At 43.7% G+C, this 20,272-nt stretch overlaps 1 protein-coding gene across 1 annotated transcript in view; it reads right to left on the bottom strand.

Annotated features, from left to right (window-relative positions):
* The window catches only part of DNAH6 (dynein axonemal heavy chain 6), a 5,071,261-nt gene that overhangs the window by 4,681,640 nt on the left and 369,349 nt on the right, over positions 1 to 20,272 (bottom strand). The window contains exon 11 of the mRNA XM_044059309.1: positions 8,530 to 8,622. Coding sequence (XP_043915244.1) covers positions 8,530 to 8,622 — 93 coding nt within the window. The remainder of the gene's footprint in view (positions 1 to 8,529; positions 8,623 to 20,272) is intronic.

The following is a 20,272-nucleotide window of genomic DNA, read 5'->3' as shown; positions in this document are numbered from 1 at the left end:
AATGCAATTGCTCAGTTTGTCCACTATCATGTTCGAGCTCCCTGGGATGTGCAATGCTATTAGAAATTGGTTGGAGGATATTGCCCACTGTCACAGTCTGAGAACTACTCAACACAAGGGGTAAGACTTGTCTCCACCCTGTTTGTTGATGCACCCGACTACTGACATGTTGTCTGACTGAACTGCAATCATTCCTAGAGGGAGGACAGATTGGAAGGCTTGCAACGCTAAGAGTACTACCCTCAGTTCCAGAACACTGATATAGCAGATTAGCATCTATCAGGGACCAAGTGCCTTGGACTGTTCTTCCCAGATAATGCTCCCCACCCTCACCCCATCTGGGTGGCGTCCATGGTCACTATGGCCTTGGGTTGAGGTGGAACAAAGGGATGGCCTAAAAGAATTTCCTCAGATTCCATCCATCAGAATAAGTCCTTCTTGCAATGACTGGTGATTAAAACTGGATGAACCATTGGATGGGTTAGTACAGACAACTGGGAAAATAGAAACCATTGCAGCAGCCGCATGTGAAATCTTCCTAGTGGAACTAAGGTAATGGTCACTGCCATGGACCCTAAAGCTTGAAGGACTAGAAGTGCAGGAGCCTTGTCTTTGGAGAGAATGGCTTGTACTTAGGATTTTATCTTCTGTAGCCTGTAAAGAGGAAGGGAAGCTACACAAGAGATGGTATTCAGATGAGCTCCTATGAACTCCAGATCTTGAGTAGGCCTTAACTGAGATTTTGATTGATTCACTGTAATGCCCAGATGAGCAAAAAGGTACAGAATTAAGTCTCTTGCTTGAAGCAGTAGATGCCTGGTTGGAGTGGTGACAAGCCAGTCATCTAGATAAGGAAACGCCCAGAATCCATGCAGTCTCAAGTGAGTTGTTACTGCTGCCAGGCACTTGGTGAACACCCTGGGAGTTGTGGTGAGGCGAAAGGGCAGTACTCTGAACTAAAAATGACTGGCACCTAGCCAAAAGCGGAGGAACCTTCCAGAGTGTTTGCCCATTTTTTGTGGTTATACACATCCTAAAGGTCTATAGAGCACAGCCAATCATTTTCCTCTAGAAAGGGAACTATAGACTGAACCATGACCATCCAGAATTTTGCTTGCTGAACAAATTTGTTCAGAAGGCTGAGATCTAAAATTGGTCTCAAGTCCTCTGTCTTTTTTAGCACCAAAAAGAACCTTGAGTAAAATCCAGATCCTATCTGATCTGGTGAGACTTTTTGGAAGAATCTCTTTCTAGCAGCTTTTGAATCTCTAATGCTGCTTCATCCCTCTGATTGGGTGGAACATTATAGAGTCTTCATTTTGATCTTCAAAAAAAGAGTGAAGGGAATATGGTACCCTCTGGCAATGATCCTCTGCACCCAAGTATCCAAAGTTATTTGTTGCCAGGCTCTTGAGTGCAGAGAAAATCTTCCCCAACTGCTTCCAGAGGTAAGCAATCAGGCCTCCTTTCAGGACCGCTGCTAGGACTGTCCAGAGAAAGAATCTCTGGAACCCTGATTTTGTGGGCCATCTGTGCCATGGGGTCGGTGTCTTCCATTAGAGTCCCCCGCCCCGAGGGGAGCCACCACCACGTGTCCTGAAAAGACCCTTGTGATTTTTGAACCACATCTTCTCGCTCCTCTGATTCCTAGAGTAGGATCACTGGGAAGCAGAAAAATGTATGCCCACTGCAAATGGGGTCTTTCCATCTTTCTTGCACCTGTTTAGAGTTTCTTTGACTTTGGGGCCGAATAAGAAAGATCCTTCAAAAGGAGCATTGGCAAAGGAAGACTTAATGGTTCCCCAAACTCACACAAGTGCATTCGTGTGTGACACCTTATGGCAACCCCTGAACCCGCTACCCTTAACCCAGGATTTTAGGTAGCTGGGAACTCTGTCCCATTAGTTGAAGGATGAATGAAAATGGATAACATCAGACCAAGAAGTTATGTACTCACCATAACGTTCCATCTGTGTTGCCCATTTTCATTCTTCCTCAACTAACGGATTCAGATCTGATCCTCGCTAGCTTGTGGCGTCCAAAAACTCTTTAGCTCCTTCTCTACCCAAAATGCACCAATCCCTAACATCCCTCAGATATTGTTTGCTGCTTGGTAGAAAGACTATTATAATTTGTCATATCTGGAGCTCAATACAAAGGACGGTCATGTCCTTGAAGCCTCTCACTCCTCCAGGAATCAGTCATTAAAAAGGATGGGGGTTGGTGGTGGGGAGTTGAGGAAGAATGAAAATGGACAACACAGATGTAACATTATGGTGAGTACATAACTTCTTGGTCTGATGTTATCCATTTTCATTCATCCTTCAACTAATGGGACAGAGTTTCCAGCTACCTAAAATCCTGGGTGGACTCTAAGGAAGGATATTCCTGAGTATGGTTGAGTCAAAGGCTGCTCTTCCCCTGAAGACCAGATCTACTTTGTAATGAGTGATAAAAGTATGAGGATTAGACCAAGTTGCAGCCGCACATATATCGTCCGTAGAAGTTCTAGACTGGAACACAGAAGAAGTTGACGGCGATCTGGTTAAGTGAGCCTTTAAAGGTTTAGGTAAGGGGAGATTCAAGCAGTTATAGATAAATGAAATTCAATCTGTCAACCATCTAGCTAGAGTTACCTTTGTAACTGATTTGCCCAATTTAGTATATGAAAAGGAAATAAATAGCTGATTCATCTTTATAATTTAATAAATAGCCGATCTAGCTTTCTAATTTTTTTTGTTCTGTGTAGGTAGAAACGTGATTGTCTATAAACATCCAACAAGTGTAACATATATTCTCCTTTATTTGCAAATTTTGGGAAGAATACTGGCAAGCTAATGGTTTGGCTGATGTTGGATTCTGATACCACCTTAGGAAGGAAGGAAGCATTGGTACATAACGTGACCCTATCCTTATGAAAAATCAAATATGAAGGCTTAGAAGATAATGCTTGAAGTTCTGAAATTCTTCTAGCAGATGTAATTGCAACTAGAAAGATAGTTTTCCAGGTCAGGAATTTAATATCCCATTTAGCTGCCAGTTCAAAGGGAGAATGAATTAATGCTTACAGTACCAAATTTAAATCCCATTGTGGCGTCAGGTCTTTTCGGGATAGTGTCTCTCAGCAAGTCCTTGCACAGCTTAGAGGAAGCTAGAGAATAATTTTGAAAGCTCAAATGGAAGTTAGACATTGCTGCAAGTTGGACTTTAACAGCATAACTAGCACCTTCAATGAATAAACTCACCAAAAATTCCAGAACAGATTGAACTGGAGCTGAGAAGGGTTAGATCTGATTTTGCTCTGCCCAACAAATTAACCTTTTCCATTTCCTCCTGTAGAGTTTCCTAGTAGAAGGTTTATGAGAAGATAAAAGTATGGAATGGACAGGGGAAGACAGCATTGGTTGTCTGGCTATTAAAGGAATTGGAGAAACAATGCTGTTAGCTTGAGGTTTGAGATATCTGGGTGAACCGTACCTGTCGGGTGGGACAGAAAGTTTGGAATTGGATCCTGAATTCAAAATGGATAATCACTTTCTGTTATTAGGCTAGTATAAGCAAAGAAGTTTACTATAATACTATTGATGAGACCAAAGTAAGGGAAAGCACATTTGACAAGGACGGTAAGGTGCAATGTGGATGACTTTGCTCTTTAACCGGGGTGATTTCTGCAAGAATTTCGGAATTAGGGGAGTCAGAGGATAAGCATGCAGAAGACTGGGGAGGGGGCAATCGTGGAGTAGAGCATCCCTTGGTGATCCCCACTGGTAAGGAGATAAGGGCAAAAAACCTGCTGCACTTGTTGCTTAGGGGAACGACAAAAAGATCGCAGCAAGGCTGGCCCCACTGACTTAAAATCATATCTGTCACTTTGTTGTTGAGAGACCACTTGTGCAGTAAGTAGTAAGACGGACCTGCTCAGATTGTCTGATATTACACTGGACTTTCCTGGAGTATGCATTGTTATTAGAAAGTGGTTGGAAGATAACATCCATTGCCACACTCTGAGAGCTTCTTGACACAGGGGATAGGATCTGGATCCCCCTTGTTTGTTGATGCAGCAAACTACTGACATGTTGTCTGCCTTGACTGCAATTGTTCTGAAAGTGAGAGAGTCTTGGAATGCCTGCAGCACCAAAAGGACAGCTCTCATGTCCAGAACATTAATAAGCAAGTTGGCCTCTTCTGGGAACCAATTGCCTTGGACTGTTTTCACAGGTTCATAGGTTCATAGGTTGGTACTAGGCTATCAGCCCTAGGGCCAAGCTAGCCATACCAACAACCCCTGGCTATTTCTTCCCACATTATTTACTCCCCCCCCCCCTCCCAATCTGGAAAGCATCTATGGTTGCAATGGCCTTGGGCTGAGGAAGTATGAAAGGACAGCCTTGTAGTACCTATTGTGACTGCATCCACCAGCAAAGATATATTTTGCATGCTTGAGTTATTCTTATCTCTGCTGACATGGGATGGGAAAGCATTGATCACTGTATTGCTAATATCCATTGTAAAACTCTCATGTGGAATATTGCTAAAGGAACTAAAATTATTGGCACTGACATTGACTCCAGGGCTTGCAGAATCAATCATGCTGAAATTCTGGTACCGCAAATTATTTTCCTGACCTGCATCCTTATTGTCTGCACTCCTGAAAGAGGAAAATAAGCTACCATAGATGCAATATTGAACATAGTCCCTATGAATGCTAATGTTTGGGTCAATTCTAAGTCAGACTTGTCATAATTTATGGTTATTCCAAGATTTGAACACATCTGTAGCACCTGATCACGTGCTTCTATTAGTCGATGCCTGGTCAGGACTGTAATGAGTCAGTTGTTGAGTTATGGAAAGCCTCGGAATCCCTGCAGTCTCAGGTCAGCTGCTACTACTGCCACATATTTGGTGAACATCCTGGGGGCTGTGGTGTGACCAAAGGGCAGTGTTCTTAACTGACAGTGACTGGTTCCCAGCTGGAAGCAGAAGTACCTTCTAGATAGTCTGTTCATCTTTATGTGATATTATACATCCTGAAGGTCTATCAAGCACATCCAGTCATCAATGCCCAGAAACAGCAGAATGGACTGAACTGTGACCATCCAGAACTTGTGTGTTGAACTGATTTGTTCAATACACTCAAATCCAAAATTGGTTTCCAGTCCCCCTGTTTTCTTTTGCACTAAAAACAATTCTGAGTAAGTCCTGGATTCTCTTTAGTCTGGTGGGACCTCTTTGATGACTCTTTTTCTTAGAAGCTTTTGGATTTCTAGTGCTGCTGCTTTCCTCTGATTGGGTGGAACATCGGGGAATTTTCTTAACAATGGAGGAGGTAAGAAAAAAGGAATTATATAACCTCTGGAAATAATCCTCTGCACCCATTTGTCATTTGTTAAATCTAGCCAGGCTCTCTGGTGTTGAGAGAGTCGATTCCGGACTGCCTCGAGAGGTGGGCAACTGTGTCTTCTTTCAGGAGCACTGAAAGGGTCTTTCAGGAAAAGGAATCTCTAGACCCCAGATTTTGTGGGCCTCCTCTGCCACAGGGGTGTCTCCTTCCATTATAGCTCCCCCCTTTGCGTATGGGAGAACTATCTCCACATGTGTACTAGAAAGGACCCCGGGACTTTCTGGACCACATTTTTGACCTCCCCATTGAGTCCTGGAAAAGGTCCTTTGAGGGGTCAAAAAATGCACATGCAACTGCAGAGAGGATCTTTCCATCTTTCTCACAACTAGAGAATGTGTCCTTCACTGTGGGGCCAAATAAGGAAGTGCTGTCCAAAGGTGCATTTTCAAATGAGGATTTGAAGGGCTCTGCAAAATCACAGATGTGCATCCAGGCATGCCTGATGGAAATACCTGAACCCATGGCCCTTGAGATGCCTTCTTCAGCATGTGAGGTAAGCCTCATGGTTGAATTAGGAATAGCTTGTAGGGTAGCCAACTGAGAGACTAAAGAAGATTGAGCCTCAGTAATTTTGGTTTCAGAAAGACATTTTGATAGCTTTTTAATCAAATGTCTTTGTAGTCTCCTAAAATGTGCCAGATAGTTCAGCAATCTGAGTGCAAAAGTCACTGAAGCATAAACAAGCTTTCCAAATCTGTTAATCACCCTAGACTCTCTGTTAGGAGTTTGGACAGTGGAACTCTGTTCCTCAAGTTTCTTTTTTGTAGCTGCATCTATGACCATGGCATCTACTGGCACCCCTTTACCCAAAATTCCCTTCCTACTGGTTGAGCCAGAATCCTAGCTCAACCAAATCAGGTTCCTTCCACTTCTGCCTAGAGACCAAATCAATGAGCTCAATGGGGGGCAGGAGGTAGATGGGCCACCTCCAAAGGCATTCAGAAATTCTGATTCCTCTGGAGAAGGATCTTGGGAAGACCAGCCATCCTTCTGTTTAAGGATCTCAAGAATGTCTCCAAATGAGTCATAATTGGGTGGTGATTTTGGGGACCCTTCTTCTTCATCAAAATCAGTATCCTCAGTGACTGACTCTTGAGGAGAGTCCAAATGCCTCCTTTTGCACCTTCCCTTCCTAGGGACTTCTTTGGTGGGGTGTTCCGGTGAAGTATCAGAAAAGATTAGGATACCCTGCTGGGTAGTCTGGAAACTTTGAGCTGGCTGTCCTTGCGGGGTAGAATGTTGAGGCTCAGGCTGCAAAGTCATCTGAGAAGTAGAGGGTGGACCCATCTGTCCTGCTGGAGCAAGGAACATTCTCTTCACAAACTCAAAGGCAGATTGCTCTAGAAAGAGAGGAGACAGCGGAGACAAGAAAAAAGTTTCTGGCTCGTTACCTCCCCCTGCTCCGAGAACAACCTACCCGAGGTGGAATCTGGAGCCGAGCTGGCCGCTGCCAAGGCTCTGAAAGGAAGAGATGGCTCCAAAAACCTCAGAGCCAACTCCAACCTTCCGGATCCAACAGGGATGCTTCAGCTCTGAGAGTCATCCAGCTCCAAGGATATTTCAGCCATAGCACTCAGAGCAGTATTCAGATCTGAAGGAAGAGCTTTTTTCGGATCCAAACCAGGTAGACCCAGAATGCTTGGATCTTGGGTCTCTAAAACAACAGGTTGGATTAGAGAAGGAGCAGTAACAGGTGGAGTAGTAAATGATTGGACTTCCTGACCCAAAGGGGTAGGAGCCATATAATCTCCCTTCTGAATTTTGCACTGTGAAAAATTTCCTCATCATCTTCTCCACATATGTTTCAGTGAGAGTCCCAGAAGACTGAGAAGATGATATGGATGGCGATTTGGAGTGCCTGTCTAAAAAGGGAGAAGGTGCTGTGGACGGGACTGGATCCAGATGAGGAGAATAAGTTATCCTTGGTAAAGATTTCAGATCTGAGAGTGTAGGATCCGGTACAGGCTTAATCGGATCCAACAAGCATCAGACCATGAGTAGTTCTGGATCTGATTTCTCTTTTTTCTTTCTAGGTTCTGAAGAGGAACAGGCTGAAGACTCAGAACATTCAGATCTTTTTTAGGGTCTCTATCTTTGCAGTCGGGGGAATTAAGCCCCAGTAATGGCTTTGGAGAATGAAATTGGCAACAAGCCTTTCAAAATCAATTTATTTTTTCTGACAGCTAGTGCTTGGGGGTTAAACCCATCACATATACTGCAATCCTGCTATAAATGATCCATGCCCAAGCGATATACACAAAGATTATGGCATCGGAATAAGGCAACTAGTGCCTCACACTTTTTAAATCCTGAAGGACTTTTTTCAGACATTTTGAAAATATGAAAAAATACAGTAATAACAAAATTACTAAGCTAAACTTTTTTTTTAAACTAGAAAGGGAAGAAAAAGTTTAATACCAACAATGGTAGTGAAGAAATACAATTATGCTGTAAAGAGGAAAATGCCAACTATGGTAAGGGGAAAGGTATACACTAAATGTAAAAGGAGTATGAAAGGAAGGCTAGGCCTACCAACAGTGATAGGAAAAGAGTACACTCAAGGGTGTATGAAGTAAAGGAATATCAGCAGTAACTACTTAAAAATAAAATTAAAGATTAAATAAGTAGTTTTAAATAAGAAATATGTAAAAAAAGACTTGTCTTCCACTTTACAATTTAAGCTGAAGGCAACCATGTCTAGACACTAAAATGGCATTTGAGATTTGAGGGACGTTAGTGATGGTGTATTATGAGTAGGGAAGGAGTTTGAGAGTTTCTGGAGGCCAGGAGCTAGTGTAATGGCCAAGATGGATTAGAGGATCAGATCCAAACCTATTAGTTGAGAAATGTATGAAAATTGACAACATCAGATACACATTCATGATTCCTACAACAATGATATCCCAATGTAGATAATTTTTCTCAGAGTTCTGGATTAGAGTTATTTGTATTTTGTGTTTCATCACTTCAGTGCACATGCCTAGATCAGATCAAGGCTAAAAAGAAGACCTCTTCAATCAGCTAAATGACCCCATTAGCACATCAATAAACACATTCTGCTGAATATATACATGCATTTCTATTATTTGCAGGAAATTTGAGAAAATGAGGAAAATCGTGAAGCAAACCTGGAAATCCTCCAGTGATGGTTGAAAAAGCAGTGACTGAATATCTAATATTAGTTCTGTAAGAAACATTGGATTAGATGGTTCCTCCTCTTCCTGAATTCCAATCACTCCAGTAAAACTCATTGTTGCCTGGAGGGGAAAAAATAATATTAGTAGTTTTACGGTTTTAAAATAAAGTTCTGTTTGTTTTATATATAACACACACACACACAGACACACACACACACACACACACACATATATATATATATATATATATATATATATATATATATATATATATATATATATAAAATACATTTGTTTATCTGTATGCAAGTATGTGTATACTATCAGGCAATAAGAAACAATGTAAATAATTAACCAGAATATATATCACCTAATTAGTATATCTCTCAAAATGCATGTTTAGAATATTTAGGTTCACTAAGTAGTCATTTTATTTTATTTTTATTTTTATTTGTTGACAGGTCCTCCAATTGTTTTTGGTCACAACCCAAGTGCAGTGGCACAAAGTCATACAGAGTTACAAAAAAGAACATAAACGTCCAGAAATTTACAGACATACAGTTACAGCACTGAATAGAAAGGTCAGAACTTAAGTAAATATACATCATATTTAACAACTGTGCAAGTTAATGAATAGAAACTTTAAACAGCAATGTTACAAGCAATACATCACTCCAGTTTGCATGAGTTAACTTTACATGTAGAATTCTTTCTTACTGAAGTAAGGTTCAGCAATGAACAACAGCACATATACAAGAATACATGCCTATATGATGTAGAGAAGACTCACATAGCTGGGACTACCAATATCTGTTTTATGTGTATTTTTACAGTCATATTGAGGCTAGCCTTCAGATGTAAAAGTCTAACTACAAATGTTAGGGTGAAATGGAAGGAATGATCAAGAGAAAAGAAAAGTACAGTTTTGTACCTACCATAAATGTAGATGTTCGAAGATCCACATTGCTGCAGTCCTTACATATGGGTAGTCCGCTGTCCTCGGTCGGCCCGAATACCAAAGTATTAGGCTGACGTCGGTCAAGGTGTTTAAAACTGACATCAGGACGTCAGGGTACAAAAGCGCATGACCGACGTCATTTCCTCAGTCTTTTCTTGCCCCAGATGTCAGAAGGCCCTAACAAGAAAGGCCAAAGCCAAAAACCAGCAAAAACTAACCAACCACCCGTGCACTAACCATATTTACCATATGTACAACACAAACCACACCACCACCTTCAACAACAGAGGGAAGGAGGGAGGACTGCAGCAATGTGGATCTTCGAACATCTACATTTATGGTAGGTACAAAACTGTACTATGTTCTTCATCTCACATTGCTGCAGTCCTTACATATGGGTAGAATCCCAAAGCAGAGGTAAGGGAGGATGGCAAAACTATAAAGCATTAGGAGCTGCCAAAATGCCCTGTAAAATTGCAGTGGCAAATCCAGCCCTAGATTTAGAGTAAAGTGGAAGGTGGTAATGCTTAGAGAAAGTATGCACTGAACTCCAAGTAGCTGCTTCCAAAATATCTTTAGTAGCCACCCCTTAAAAAGCTGTAGAAGTGGCAGTAGCCCTAGTGGAATGAGGCCTAATCCCAGCTGGAATCTCCTTACCATGATGGGAATAACAGAAAGCAATACAAAACCAATCCACTTAGAAATAGTTTGTTTTGAAACAGGTTTGCCCTGAGAACCCAAAGCAAAAGAAACAAACAACTGCTGAGACTGCCTGAACCCTTTAGTTCTGCTCAAATAATATCGCAACTGTCTGTGTATATCCAAAGTGTGCAAAATCTTTCCCCTTTATTTTGGGGGTTTGCATAAAAAGTAGGCAAATTAATAGTTTGGTTTAAAGCCACACTAGAGACCACTTTAGGCATAAAAGAAGGGTTAGTACGCAAAGACACCCTGTCCTTGTGGAAAATTAAGAAAGGCTCAACTGCCATAAGGGCCTGTAATTCAGAAACCCTTCAGAGGTAATGGCCAACAAAAAGCAGTCTTCCATGATAAATATTTCAACTCTGCCGATGCTGCAGGCTCAAAAGGTTGTAGAGTGAGTTTCTCCAACACAAAATTGAGATCCCAAGCAGGAGTAGGAACTCTACATGGGGGTCTTATATTCTTTGCCCCTCTAAGGAATTGCTTAAACAAAGGCCGAGAAAATAATGGTGGGTCACAGTCATAGTGAGCAGAAATTGCTGCAGCATGAACCTTTATAGAGGAGAAGGATAAACCTTTGTCCAATAACTCAGTAAGGTATTGAAGCGCAACACTTAAATTAGGTTTAGAAACATCAAAGTCCTTTGCTGTACTCCAAAATAAAAATCTCCTCCATTTATCTGCGTAAACTTTCCTTGTACTAGGCCTTCTGGCCTCCAAAATAACATTCAAAACTTGTTGTGGAAGCTGAGACCCTCCAGGGTTTAAAACAGAATATGCCAGGCTGTCAGATGTAGAGAATGAAGTTTGACATTGAGTAAATGACTGTTCTCCTGAGACAGCAGGTGAGGAATCGAAGGCAAAGGCCATGGAGGCTCCTGTACCAGACTTCTCAGTAATGGGTACCAGTGCTGTCGAGGCCAATCTGGAGCTATTAAAATCATGTTTGGCTTGTCCTGTCTGACCTTCAGCAGTACCTTTGGGAGGAGAGGCAGAGGTGGAAAGGCATACATGTGAAGATTGCTCCAATTGAATGAGAGAGCATCCACTTTCCAAGCTGTGGGATGAAACCTTTTGTGCAAAACTTTGGCAGCTGGTAATTTAGTGGAGAAGCGAACAGATCTATGTCTGGAGTTCCCCATAACACTGTCAATCTCTGAAATACATGAGGATCCAATTTCCACTCGTGGGGATCCATAATTTGTCTGCTCAACACATCTGCTAAGGAGTTCTGTGCTCCTGGCAGAAACCTTGCCTGAAGATTTAGCTGTAAACTGAGAGCAGTCTCCCACAAAATCATTGCTTGTCTGCATAGAGGATAAGAATGTTCCCCTTGCTTGTTGATGTACCACATGACAGTTGTGTTGTCTGTTTGAATCAACACCTGCCCTGGAAGAAGTAAATCCTTGAAAGCTATCAATGCAAATTGGACTGCTAACATCTCCTTCAAGTTGATATGTAGATGTTGAAGTCTGGCAGGCCACGTGTCTTGTACCCATTTTCCATTTAGATGAGCTCCCCAAGCTTTGTCTGAGGCATCTGTCGTTAAAATCTGACTCGCCTCTGGCCGGGTCACAGAGAGTCCCTTGTTTAGGTGACATTCCCGAGCCCACCACAAACATTCCTTTTGAATGCAAGGTATTATCTGAATGACAGTGTCCAAATCTTGGCAGTGCTGTGTCCATACATTCTTGAGATACCACTGTAGCTTCCTCATATGCAGTTTGGCATTGGGAAGTACCAGAATACAAGATGCCATGAACCCCAAGGCTTGAAGGACTGTCCTTGCAGTCAGCCTGGACTGACGAGACAATTGGTGGAAGTAAAGAGAAAGATTCTTTTGTTTGTCCGGGGTCAAAAGGCCATCTGGGATGCTGTATTCAGTCTCACACCCAGAAAGCACATGTCCTGAGAGGGTACTAGACTGGACTTTATTTCGTTCACAGAATACCCCAGGCATCTTAACACTGCCATCACATACTGTAAATGATGAAGTTCGTCCTTTTCTTGGGCCAGAATCAGGCAATCGTCCAAATAAGGATAGATTTGTATTCCTCTTAGCCTGAAGAAAGCTACCACTGGAGCCAGAACCTTCGTGAACACTCTGGGCAGTAGATAAGCCAAAGGGCAATGCAGAGAACTGATAATGTGAAGTCCCAGCCCGAAAACGCAGATACTTCCTGCAACTGGGCCTGATAGGAACATGAAGGTAAGCTTCCTTGAGATCCAGTCACCATCCAGTGATCTTTGCCCAGCAGAGGTAAAAGCTGTTGTAACGTCAACATTTTGAACTTGGGAATGTCCAGATATGTGTTGAGGATAGATAAATCCAAAATTGGTCTCCACGTGTTTCCTTTCTTTGGTACTAGAAACAGGCGAGAATAAAATCCTAGGCCCACTTCTGGCAGAGGGACCGGTTGTATGGCCCCTATCTGAAGTAGTAGAGAAATTTGTTTGTGAGCCTCTAGTCTTTGCTGAGGAGGAACGTCCGGCATGCCTTTGAAAGGAGGCAAGGTATGGAAATAAAACTTGTAACCCTGGTGTATGATATCCAATACCCATTTGTCTTGGGTAATCAACATCCAATTTTCCTTGAAGAGTGCTAACCTTCCTCCCAAAGGTGCTGCCAGGCAAGAAGGATCTGGCAGCTGAAAAAGTAGGTCATTGGGCCTGTTTACGAAAGGACTGGCCCCTGCCCTCACCCAAAGATTGTGCAGGTGAACTCCCTGTTCTAGGTCTGAAAGAACTCTGAGCTCTGCCCCTACCACGTCTAGATCTACCCCTAGACTGAGAATCATAAGAAGGATACGTCCACCCCTTAGCAGGCCAATTCCTACTAAACTTGGAGGCTGAACTTGCAAAAATCTTTAACAGCCTGCATAGACTTAGCCTTGTCTTCCATTTTCTTCAAGACTGACTCCACAGGTGAACCAAACAACACATCAGACTGCAAAGGAGCATCCAAAATCCTTGTCTTAACATCGTCAGATAAATTCTGATCCTTCAGCCAGGCGTGCCTGCGAAGAACTGAGCCAGTGGCAGCCACCCTAGACGAGGCCTGCACAGCATCAAAACCACACTGTAATGAATGCTTACCCACCTGTTCAGAGACATGCACCAAATCTTGTAATTCTTTACACTCAATGCCTTCTGCCAGAGCATCCACCTTAGACTTCAATTGAGAAAGAAGAAAGTTTTGATATTTCAACATATGAAACTGGCAATTCAAAGCCCTCATAGCTAAGGTAGAAGATGTATAGACCTTCTTTCCCCATCTATCCAAAGCTCTGGCTTCTTTATCTAGAGGAACCGGATTTTTACAACAGAGGCCTTGACACCCTTAGGTCCCTGACTAATAGTTTCTGGGTCCGCCCTAGGACTCTTATAAAGATATTTATGAGCCTCAGGCACCCTGTAATACCTATTCGGTTTAACAGGAGCAGGAGGCAGAGAATCAGGATTAAGTGAAGCCTCTGCAAACACATCTTCCACAACAGCCAGAACAGGGGTATAGCCAAGGGCCTATGCTGGGGTAACAGCAAAATTCCTAAGCCTTTTCCGAGAATCAGAGAAGTCCTGACCTTCCCACTTAAAATGTTCCCTCATAGAATGAAGTGTCTCTGAAAAAAAAAATCCTCTGGAGGAGAAGCAGAAGGAGTGGAATCATCTGCATCAGAATCAGAATAAGGAGAGTACTCCTGCAAGTCTTCAGCTGAAGACTCTGAAACATCCGAAGCCTGCTCAAAACTTCCCAACTCTGGCTCCACCCTAGGCCTCTTATCAGGAGGGGCAAAGAACCTCTAATCAGAGTAATCAAATCTTCTGCCATTTTAAGCATGTGCTTCTTAGGCACAGACCCTGCTGAACTAGGAGTGACACCAACAGAAGCTAAAACTGGCCTGCCTCTGGGAGAAGCCTTGGAAACAGAAGGAGAAGGCCTAACCACTCTAGGAAGGGAGGGAGTACAGTAACTTGAGAAGCCCCTTCAGCCTGACCTGCCTCCTGAGAGACCACCTCCTGCAAAATCAAAGTCTCCCCCTGAGACTCCAGAGAAGTCTCCGGAACCACCGGTTCCACTGAAGCCTCTAAAGAACCGGCGTCCGAACGGACGACTCATCTTGCCTGGGTTTAACTGCTTTGTCTTTGCGCTTCCGCAGAAGCGGCCGGAGAATCCGACGGCATATTATAATTGCACCGCTTCCCAAAGACCAGCCTAGCACAATCTAACCTTCGCTTAATAGTGCGTTTATTGAACCTAGCACAAAAGCGACACCCAACAATGTCGTGCTCAGGCCCCAAACAAGGTATACACAAAGAATGATAATCCCTATGCGGTATCTGTTTCCCACAAGAAATACAGTTATTCACTTTTTCTGACATCCGGTAAAACACTGAGGCAAGAAAAAACCAAAATATTCCCCAACGGGGTACTTAGCCAACTTGGATTCGGACTGGAACTCCAAATACGAAAAATTTCAGAACGCCGAACGGCACTTGCAACGCTGCTTCTGCATCGGACCATGCGGCAAAAAAGACTGAGGAAATGACGTCGGTCATGCGCTTTTGTACCCTGACGTCCTGATGTCAGTTTTAAGCGCCTTGACCGACATCAGCCTAATACTTTGGTATTCGGGCCGACCGAGGACAGCGGACTACCCATATGTAAGGACTGCAGCAATGTGAGATGAAGAACATCTGTACAGTTACTCTTTGTCCTGAATGTAGATGCATGTGTATGCATCTTTTATGTGCTCTATCAATCTTTTTAAATTGTGAATATTCAGATAAGCTTCTAAGCTCAGACAGAAAAAAAAATTCCAGTCAGCAGAGAATATTTTACTGAAGCTCTTTTAGCCTGCAGCCAGAGAGTCTATATGTCTAAGTAGTGTCAACATGCTATTTTTGTGTCTCTTGAGTGCACAGAGAAAGGTCTTGATTTGTAACTTCCTTCCACAAGGTGGGCAAAACTGACTATGGAATATTTTAAATGTAGGCATAAAAAAAGGAGAATGTAGTAGGCTGTAACTGGTAGCCAGTTGTTTTTTTTCACTACCCATTTTTTTACACCCATTTCTAAATTTTATCTCTAGAAGTAGAAAAAGATACAGAAACAACACAAATCAAATATCTGCATTAGAACACTGTCTTATTAAAAGTTACCATCCTATCCTGCTCACTAAAATGAAATTGGGTTATGTGAGTCAATAACATTTGATGGATGACTTGTGAGTGTAATGGTGAATCTGAACTGAACCTTCATCCAGAACAAGACAGAGTTCAATGTATGTATGATGAAACACTTGGTAGACCTTGCTTTCCTATGTTGTCACAAAATCATCCTGCTATGCAAACTGTTGCCACGCTATAAATGAAAATGTACTTCAATTTTTTTAATTTCCAGCATGGCATTTCTGCAGTACTGGTAATCACTTGTAACTAGGTAGGAAATAAACACCATAGCAGTGAATCCTGTGATACTACTGACACAAGACTGACAGGAAGGGTCTATTATCTAACTGGATAATTTCAAAGAACAAAATGATTTTATCCTTACGCAGGCCCTTGGGCCGATAGCCTAGTACCTACCTATGAACCTATCTTCATTAGCACTCTTCAAGAAAAATCTTGATGAGTGGATGGGAAATAGGAAATACACCCTGGGGATCACTTCTGTGTCTCTGCTCGACAGTGGCACAGGAAAATAATATTCTTGGGTGGCATAAACCAGGGAACCTTGTTGGCTAGGCTTATGTAGGCCCTTGGGCTGATAGCCTACTACCTACCTATGAACCTATGAACTTATTGCAGTGCACTCCAAAAATTCATGAAAAGTGACAACCACTTATGATTGCAGAAGCACAGAGCTCAATGAAACTTGTCAACACTATCAGGTTAAACTAGAAACAATAAAATATGCAGGTACATGTTTTGCTGCATCAGCCTTCCTCGGTATGATTAATTGTGACTGACTCATGAATAAAAATGAGAAGTTATGTACCTACCATAACGTTCCATGTTAGTTGTCTTCTTCTCGCCTTCTTTCTTGCTGGATGGGTTCGGAGCCGATCCTCGGCTCCGACTCGGCCAATACTAAAGCTCGAGAGCTATTTCCACCGGCTCGAGGCTCCCCTATATCCCAGAATGCTAGGTGGTAAATACCCAGATCTCGTTTGATAGCTGAAAGAATAGCAGTGCTGGTCTCCTAGAGACAAAGAAAAGGGAAATCCACCTCTATAGAAAGACTACCTGTAGAACTATCAAACAGGGGCAATAGAGGTGGTTGACGCTGTGGAAGATAAAAGATCCCAAGGATCCTCTCGGTCTGTCCAGGCTAGGGGGATGGCGGGTGGGGCCTTAAGAAAGAAGGCGAGAAGAAGACAACTAACATGGAACGTTATGGTAGGTACATAACTTCTCAATGTTAAGTTGTCAATCTCGCCTTCATTCTTGCTGGATGGGACCGCGTCCCTAACACCCTTATCCCGGGTGGCTCATCGGAACAGACTCTTGAGTACAGTGGAACCAAAGTTAGCCCGGTTTTTGGAGGCCATATCCAATTTATAATGTGAGATAAAGGTATGAGGAGAAGCCCATGTAGCTGCTTGACAGATGGAATTTATGGGCAGTCTGTCTTGAAATGCTACAGACGTAGCTAACGCTCTGGTTGAATGAGCTTTAGGTCGTGATGGTAGCTTTTGGTGTCTGAGATCATAAATGAAGGAAATTACAGAGACCAGCCATCTCGAAAGGGACACTTTGGAAACTGGAAGGCCCATCTTGCCTTCTGCATAGGATAGAAAGAGTTGGTTAGACTTCCTAAACTGTTTAGTCCTATCCAAATAATAGCGAAGCTGGCGATGAACATCTAGGAAATGTAACTTTTGTTCTGCCTTGTTGGAATAATTAGGGAAGAAAACTGGAAGGTCAATTGTCTGATTCAGATTCGCCTCAGAAGAAACCTTTGGTAAAAAGGAACGGTTGGTCCAAAGGGACACCCTGTCTTTGTGGAAAACTAAGTATGGAGGATGACTGCAAAGAGCATGACGTTCAGATACCCGTCTAGCAGATGTTATTTCTACTAGAAAAAGGGTTTTCCATGAAAGCAATTTCAGAGAGCAGGAAGCGGCCGGTTCGAAGGGGGGAAGAATCAAGGAGGCTAGAACTAAATTTAAGTTCCACTGGGGTGGGGGGTCTCTAATTAGGGGCTTGAGCAAAAAGATACCTTTTAGAAAGGCTTTGCAAAGTTTATGGGACATGATGCTGGAGTCTGAAAAGCCTACATGGAAAATAAATATAGCCGCCAATTGTACTCTAATAGTAGATGAAGAAGAACCTGAGTGAAAAAGTTCTGCCAGGAAGTCTAGTATAGACTGGATAGGTGCAGTGAAAGGGTCTATGTTATTAGTTGCTGCCCAGAAGGAAAAACTTTTCCACTTGCTATTGTAAATCCTTCTTGTAGAAGACTTGTGGGAAGCTATAAGTATGTTACGGACCGAACGGGAAATTAAAGGAAGCCTGGCTAGGGTAGGAAGCGGAGCAACCAAGCTGTGAGGTTGAGAGATGGGAGGGAGTGGTGCAGCTGACCCGATTGATGGGTCAAAAGATCTGGCACTGGATCCAGATGCCAAGGCTGCTCCAACAGAAACCGGTGAAGGAACGGAAACCATATCTGACGAGGCCAGTAAGGGGCAATGAGGATCATGTCGACTCTCAATGCGGTAGCTTTCTGAATTACTTGAGAGATCAGTGGAAAGGGGGGAAAGGCATACAGAAGTCCCCGGGGCCAATCATGGACTAGAGCGTCCCTGGCGGGTTGACCTGGTAGGGGAAAGAGGGTGAAGAAATCGCGACACTTGCTGTTTTGGGGAGTAGCAGAAAGATCGCAGCAAGGTCGGCCCCATTTCTGAAAAATTTCTTCCACCACTGACTGTTTGAGAGACCACTCGTGTGGTATGAGTATGGCCCTGCTCAACTTGTCTGCTATCACGTTGGACTTCCCGGGGATGTGCGTTGCTATCAGAAACTGCTGAGATGAGATCGCCCACTGCCAAAGTCTGAGTGCCTCTCGACATAAGGGATAAGACGTGGTTCCGCCCTGTTTGTTGATGTACCATACTACAGACATATTGTCTGTCTGAATTGCAATAGTCCCGGTGGGAAGAGAGTGCTGAAGGGCTTGCAACGCTAAAAGTACTGCTCTCATCTCCAGGACATTTATGTGCAGATGGCTTTCGAAAGGTTGCCATGTGCCCTGGACCATCCTGCCCTGACAGTGCCCCCCCCCCCCACCCGATCAGGGAGGCTTCAGTTGTCACCATGGCAACCGGAGGGGGGGGGACAAATGATCTGCCCTGAAGAACTTGAGGGGAGGTCATCCACCAAGTTAGATGCTTCTTGCATGATTGGGTCAGCAGAATACTGTGAGACATTGGGAGCTGTTGGAAGGACCACTGAGAAAACAGCATCCACTGGAGGATCCGCATGTGAAAGCATGCTAGAGGCAGAAGTGTAATGGCAGCTGCCATGAGACCTAAAACCTTCAAGACAAACCTGGCTTTGATCCTGTTGCATTGAAGAAGAATGTGAACATGTTTGTGGATACTTGATACTCTTTACTCTGTTAGTTTCGCGGAAAGATGAATTGTGTCTAAGGTGGCGCCTATAAAGGTAATAGCCTGACAAGGCAACAAGGCAGATTTTTCGAAATTTATGGAAATGCCTAGAGCTTGACAAGTATGAATGGTGTAGTCTCTGGATACGAGAAGTTGACGCCTGGTGGTAGCAGTAAGGAGCCAGTCGTCCAAATATGGAAACACCTGGAATCCTTGACGTCTCAGATGAGCCGTGACCACTGCCATGCATTTGGTGAACACTCGGGGGGGCTGTAGTGAGACCAAAGGGCAGGGCTCTGAACTGATAGTGACTGTCTCCCAGCCGGAAGTGGAGGAACTTTCTGGAGCGTCTGTGCATCTTGATATGATAGTACGCATCCTGAAGGTCTATTGAGCACATCCAATTGTCCTGACCCAAGAAGGGTAGAATGGACTGAAGCATGACCATCCGGAATTTTGTTTTGTTTACAGACTTGTTTAGTCTGCTGAGATCCAATATTGGTCTCTAGTCCCCTGTCTTTTTTGGAACCAAAAAGAATTTGGAGTAGATTCCGGATCCTTGCTGGTCTGCCGGGACTGGCTGGATAGCTCTTTTTGACAGCAGCTTTGATATTTCTAGCGCTGCTTGTTCCCTTAGACTGGGTGGAACGTCTGGAAGGGACCCTTTTGGTTGGGATGGGATGTGGACAAAGGGAATTTTGTAACCCTCGGATATAATCGACTGTACCCATTTGTCTTGAGTGAGGGAAAGCCAGGCTTCTGGATACAGTGATAATCTTCCCCCGACTGCCTCCGAAGGTGGACAGTCGGGCAGCTTCTCAGGGATGCTGAAAAGGTTTGTCAGAGAGAGTCTCTCTGCTACCTTGATTCTGCGGACCCCCCCTGCCCCTAGGGCGGCATCTATTGTTGTTCCCCCCTCTGCCTCTAGAGGGGAACTGACTGCGTGCATCAGGCGAGACGCCCTGTGATTTGCGGAACCACATTTCCCCCCCCCTTCTGACCCTTGGGATACGGTCTGGAAGGGGTAGAAAACCGGACTCCCACGGCAGAGAGAGTCTTGCCATCCTGTTCGCACCTAGTCAATGTGTCCTTCACCTGAGGTCAAACAACTCTATACCATCTAAAGGGGAATTGGTGAAGGACGCCTTGAAAGGGTCCGCAAAGTTACAAAGCCGCATCCAGGCGTGACGTCGTAAAGCTACACCTGTGCCAGCGGCCCTACTTGCCCCATCGGCCACATAAGAAAGAAGCCGCATGGAGGAGTTGACGATTGAATTCAGGGTTGCCAGCTGGGAGTTCATTTTGTCTCGAAACCTCTCAGTTGTTGGATCCTGCAAAGCATCACCCATTTCCTTGATCATATCTCTCTGAAGATGGGTGAAGTGACACAAGTAGTTCAGCGAACGCATAGCAAATGTCGCTGAGGAGAACATCCGCTTACCGTACCTATCCATAGTCCAAA

Source organism: Protopterus annectens, chromosome 17.part0 (assembly GCF_019279795.1).
Source record: "Protopterus annectens isolate FY-2018-M chromosome 17.part0, PAN1.0, whole genome shotgun sequence".
In the NCBI taxonomy this organism is placed as follows: Eukaryota; Metazoa; Chordata; order Ceratodontiformes; family Protopteridae; genus Protopterus; species Protopterus annectens.
The sequence above is the reverse complement of the archived record's forward strand: the minus strand, read 5'-3'. Positions and strand labels throughout refer to the sequence as shown.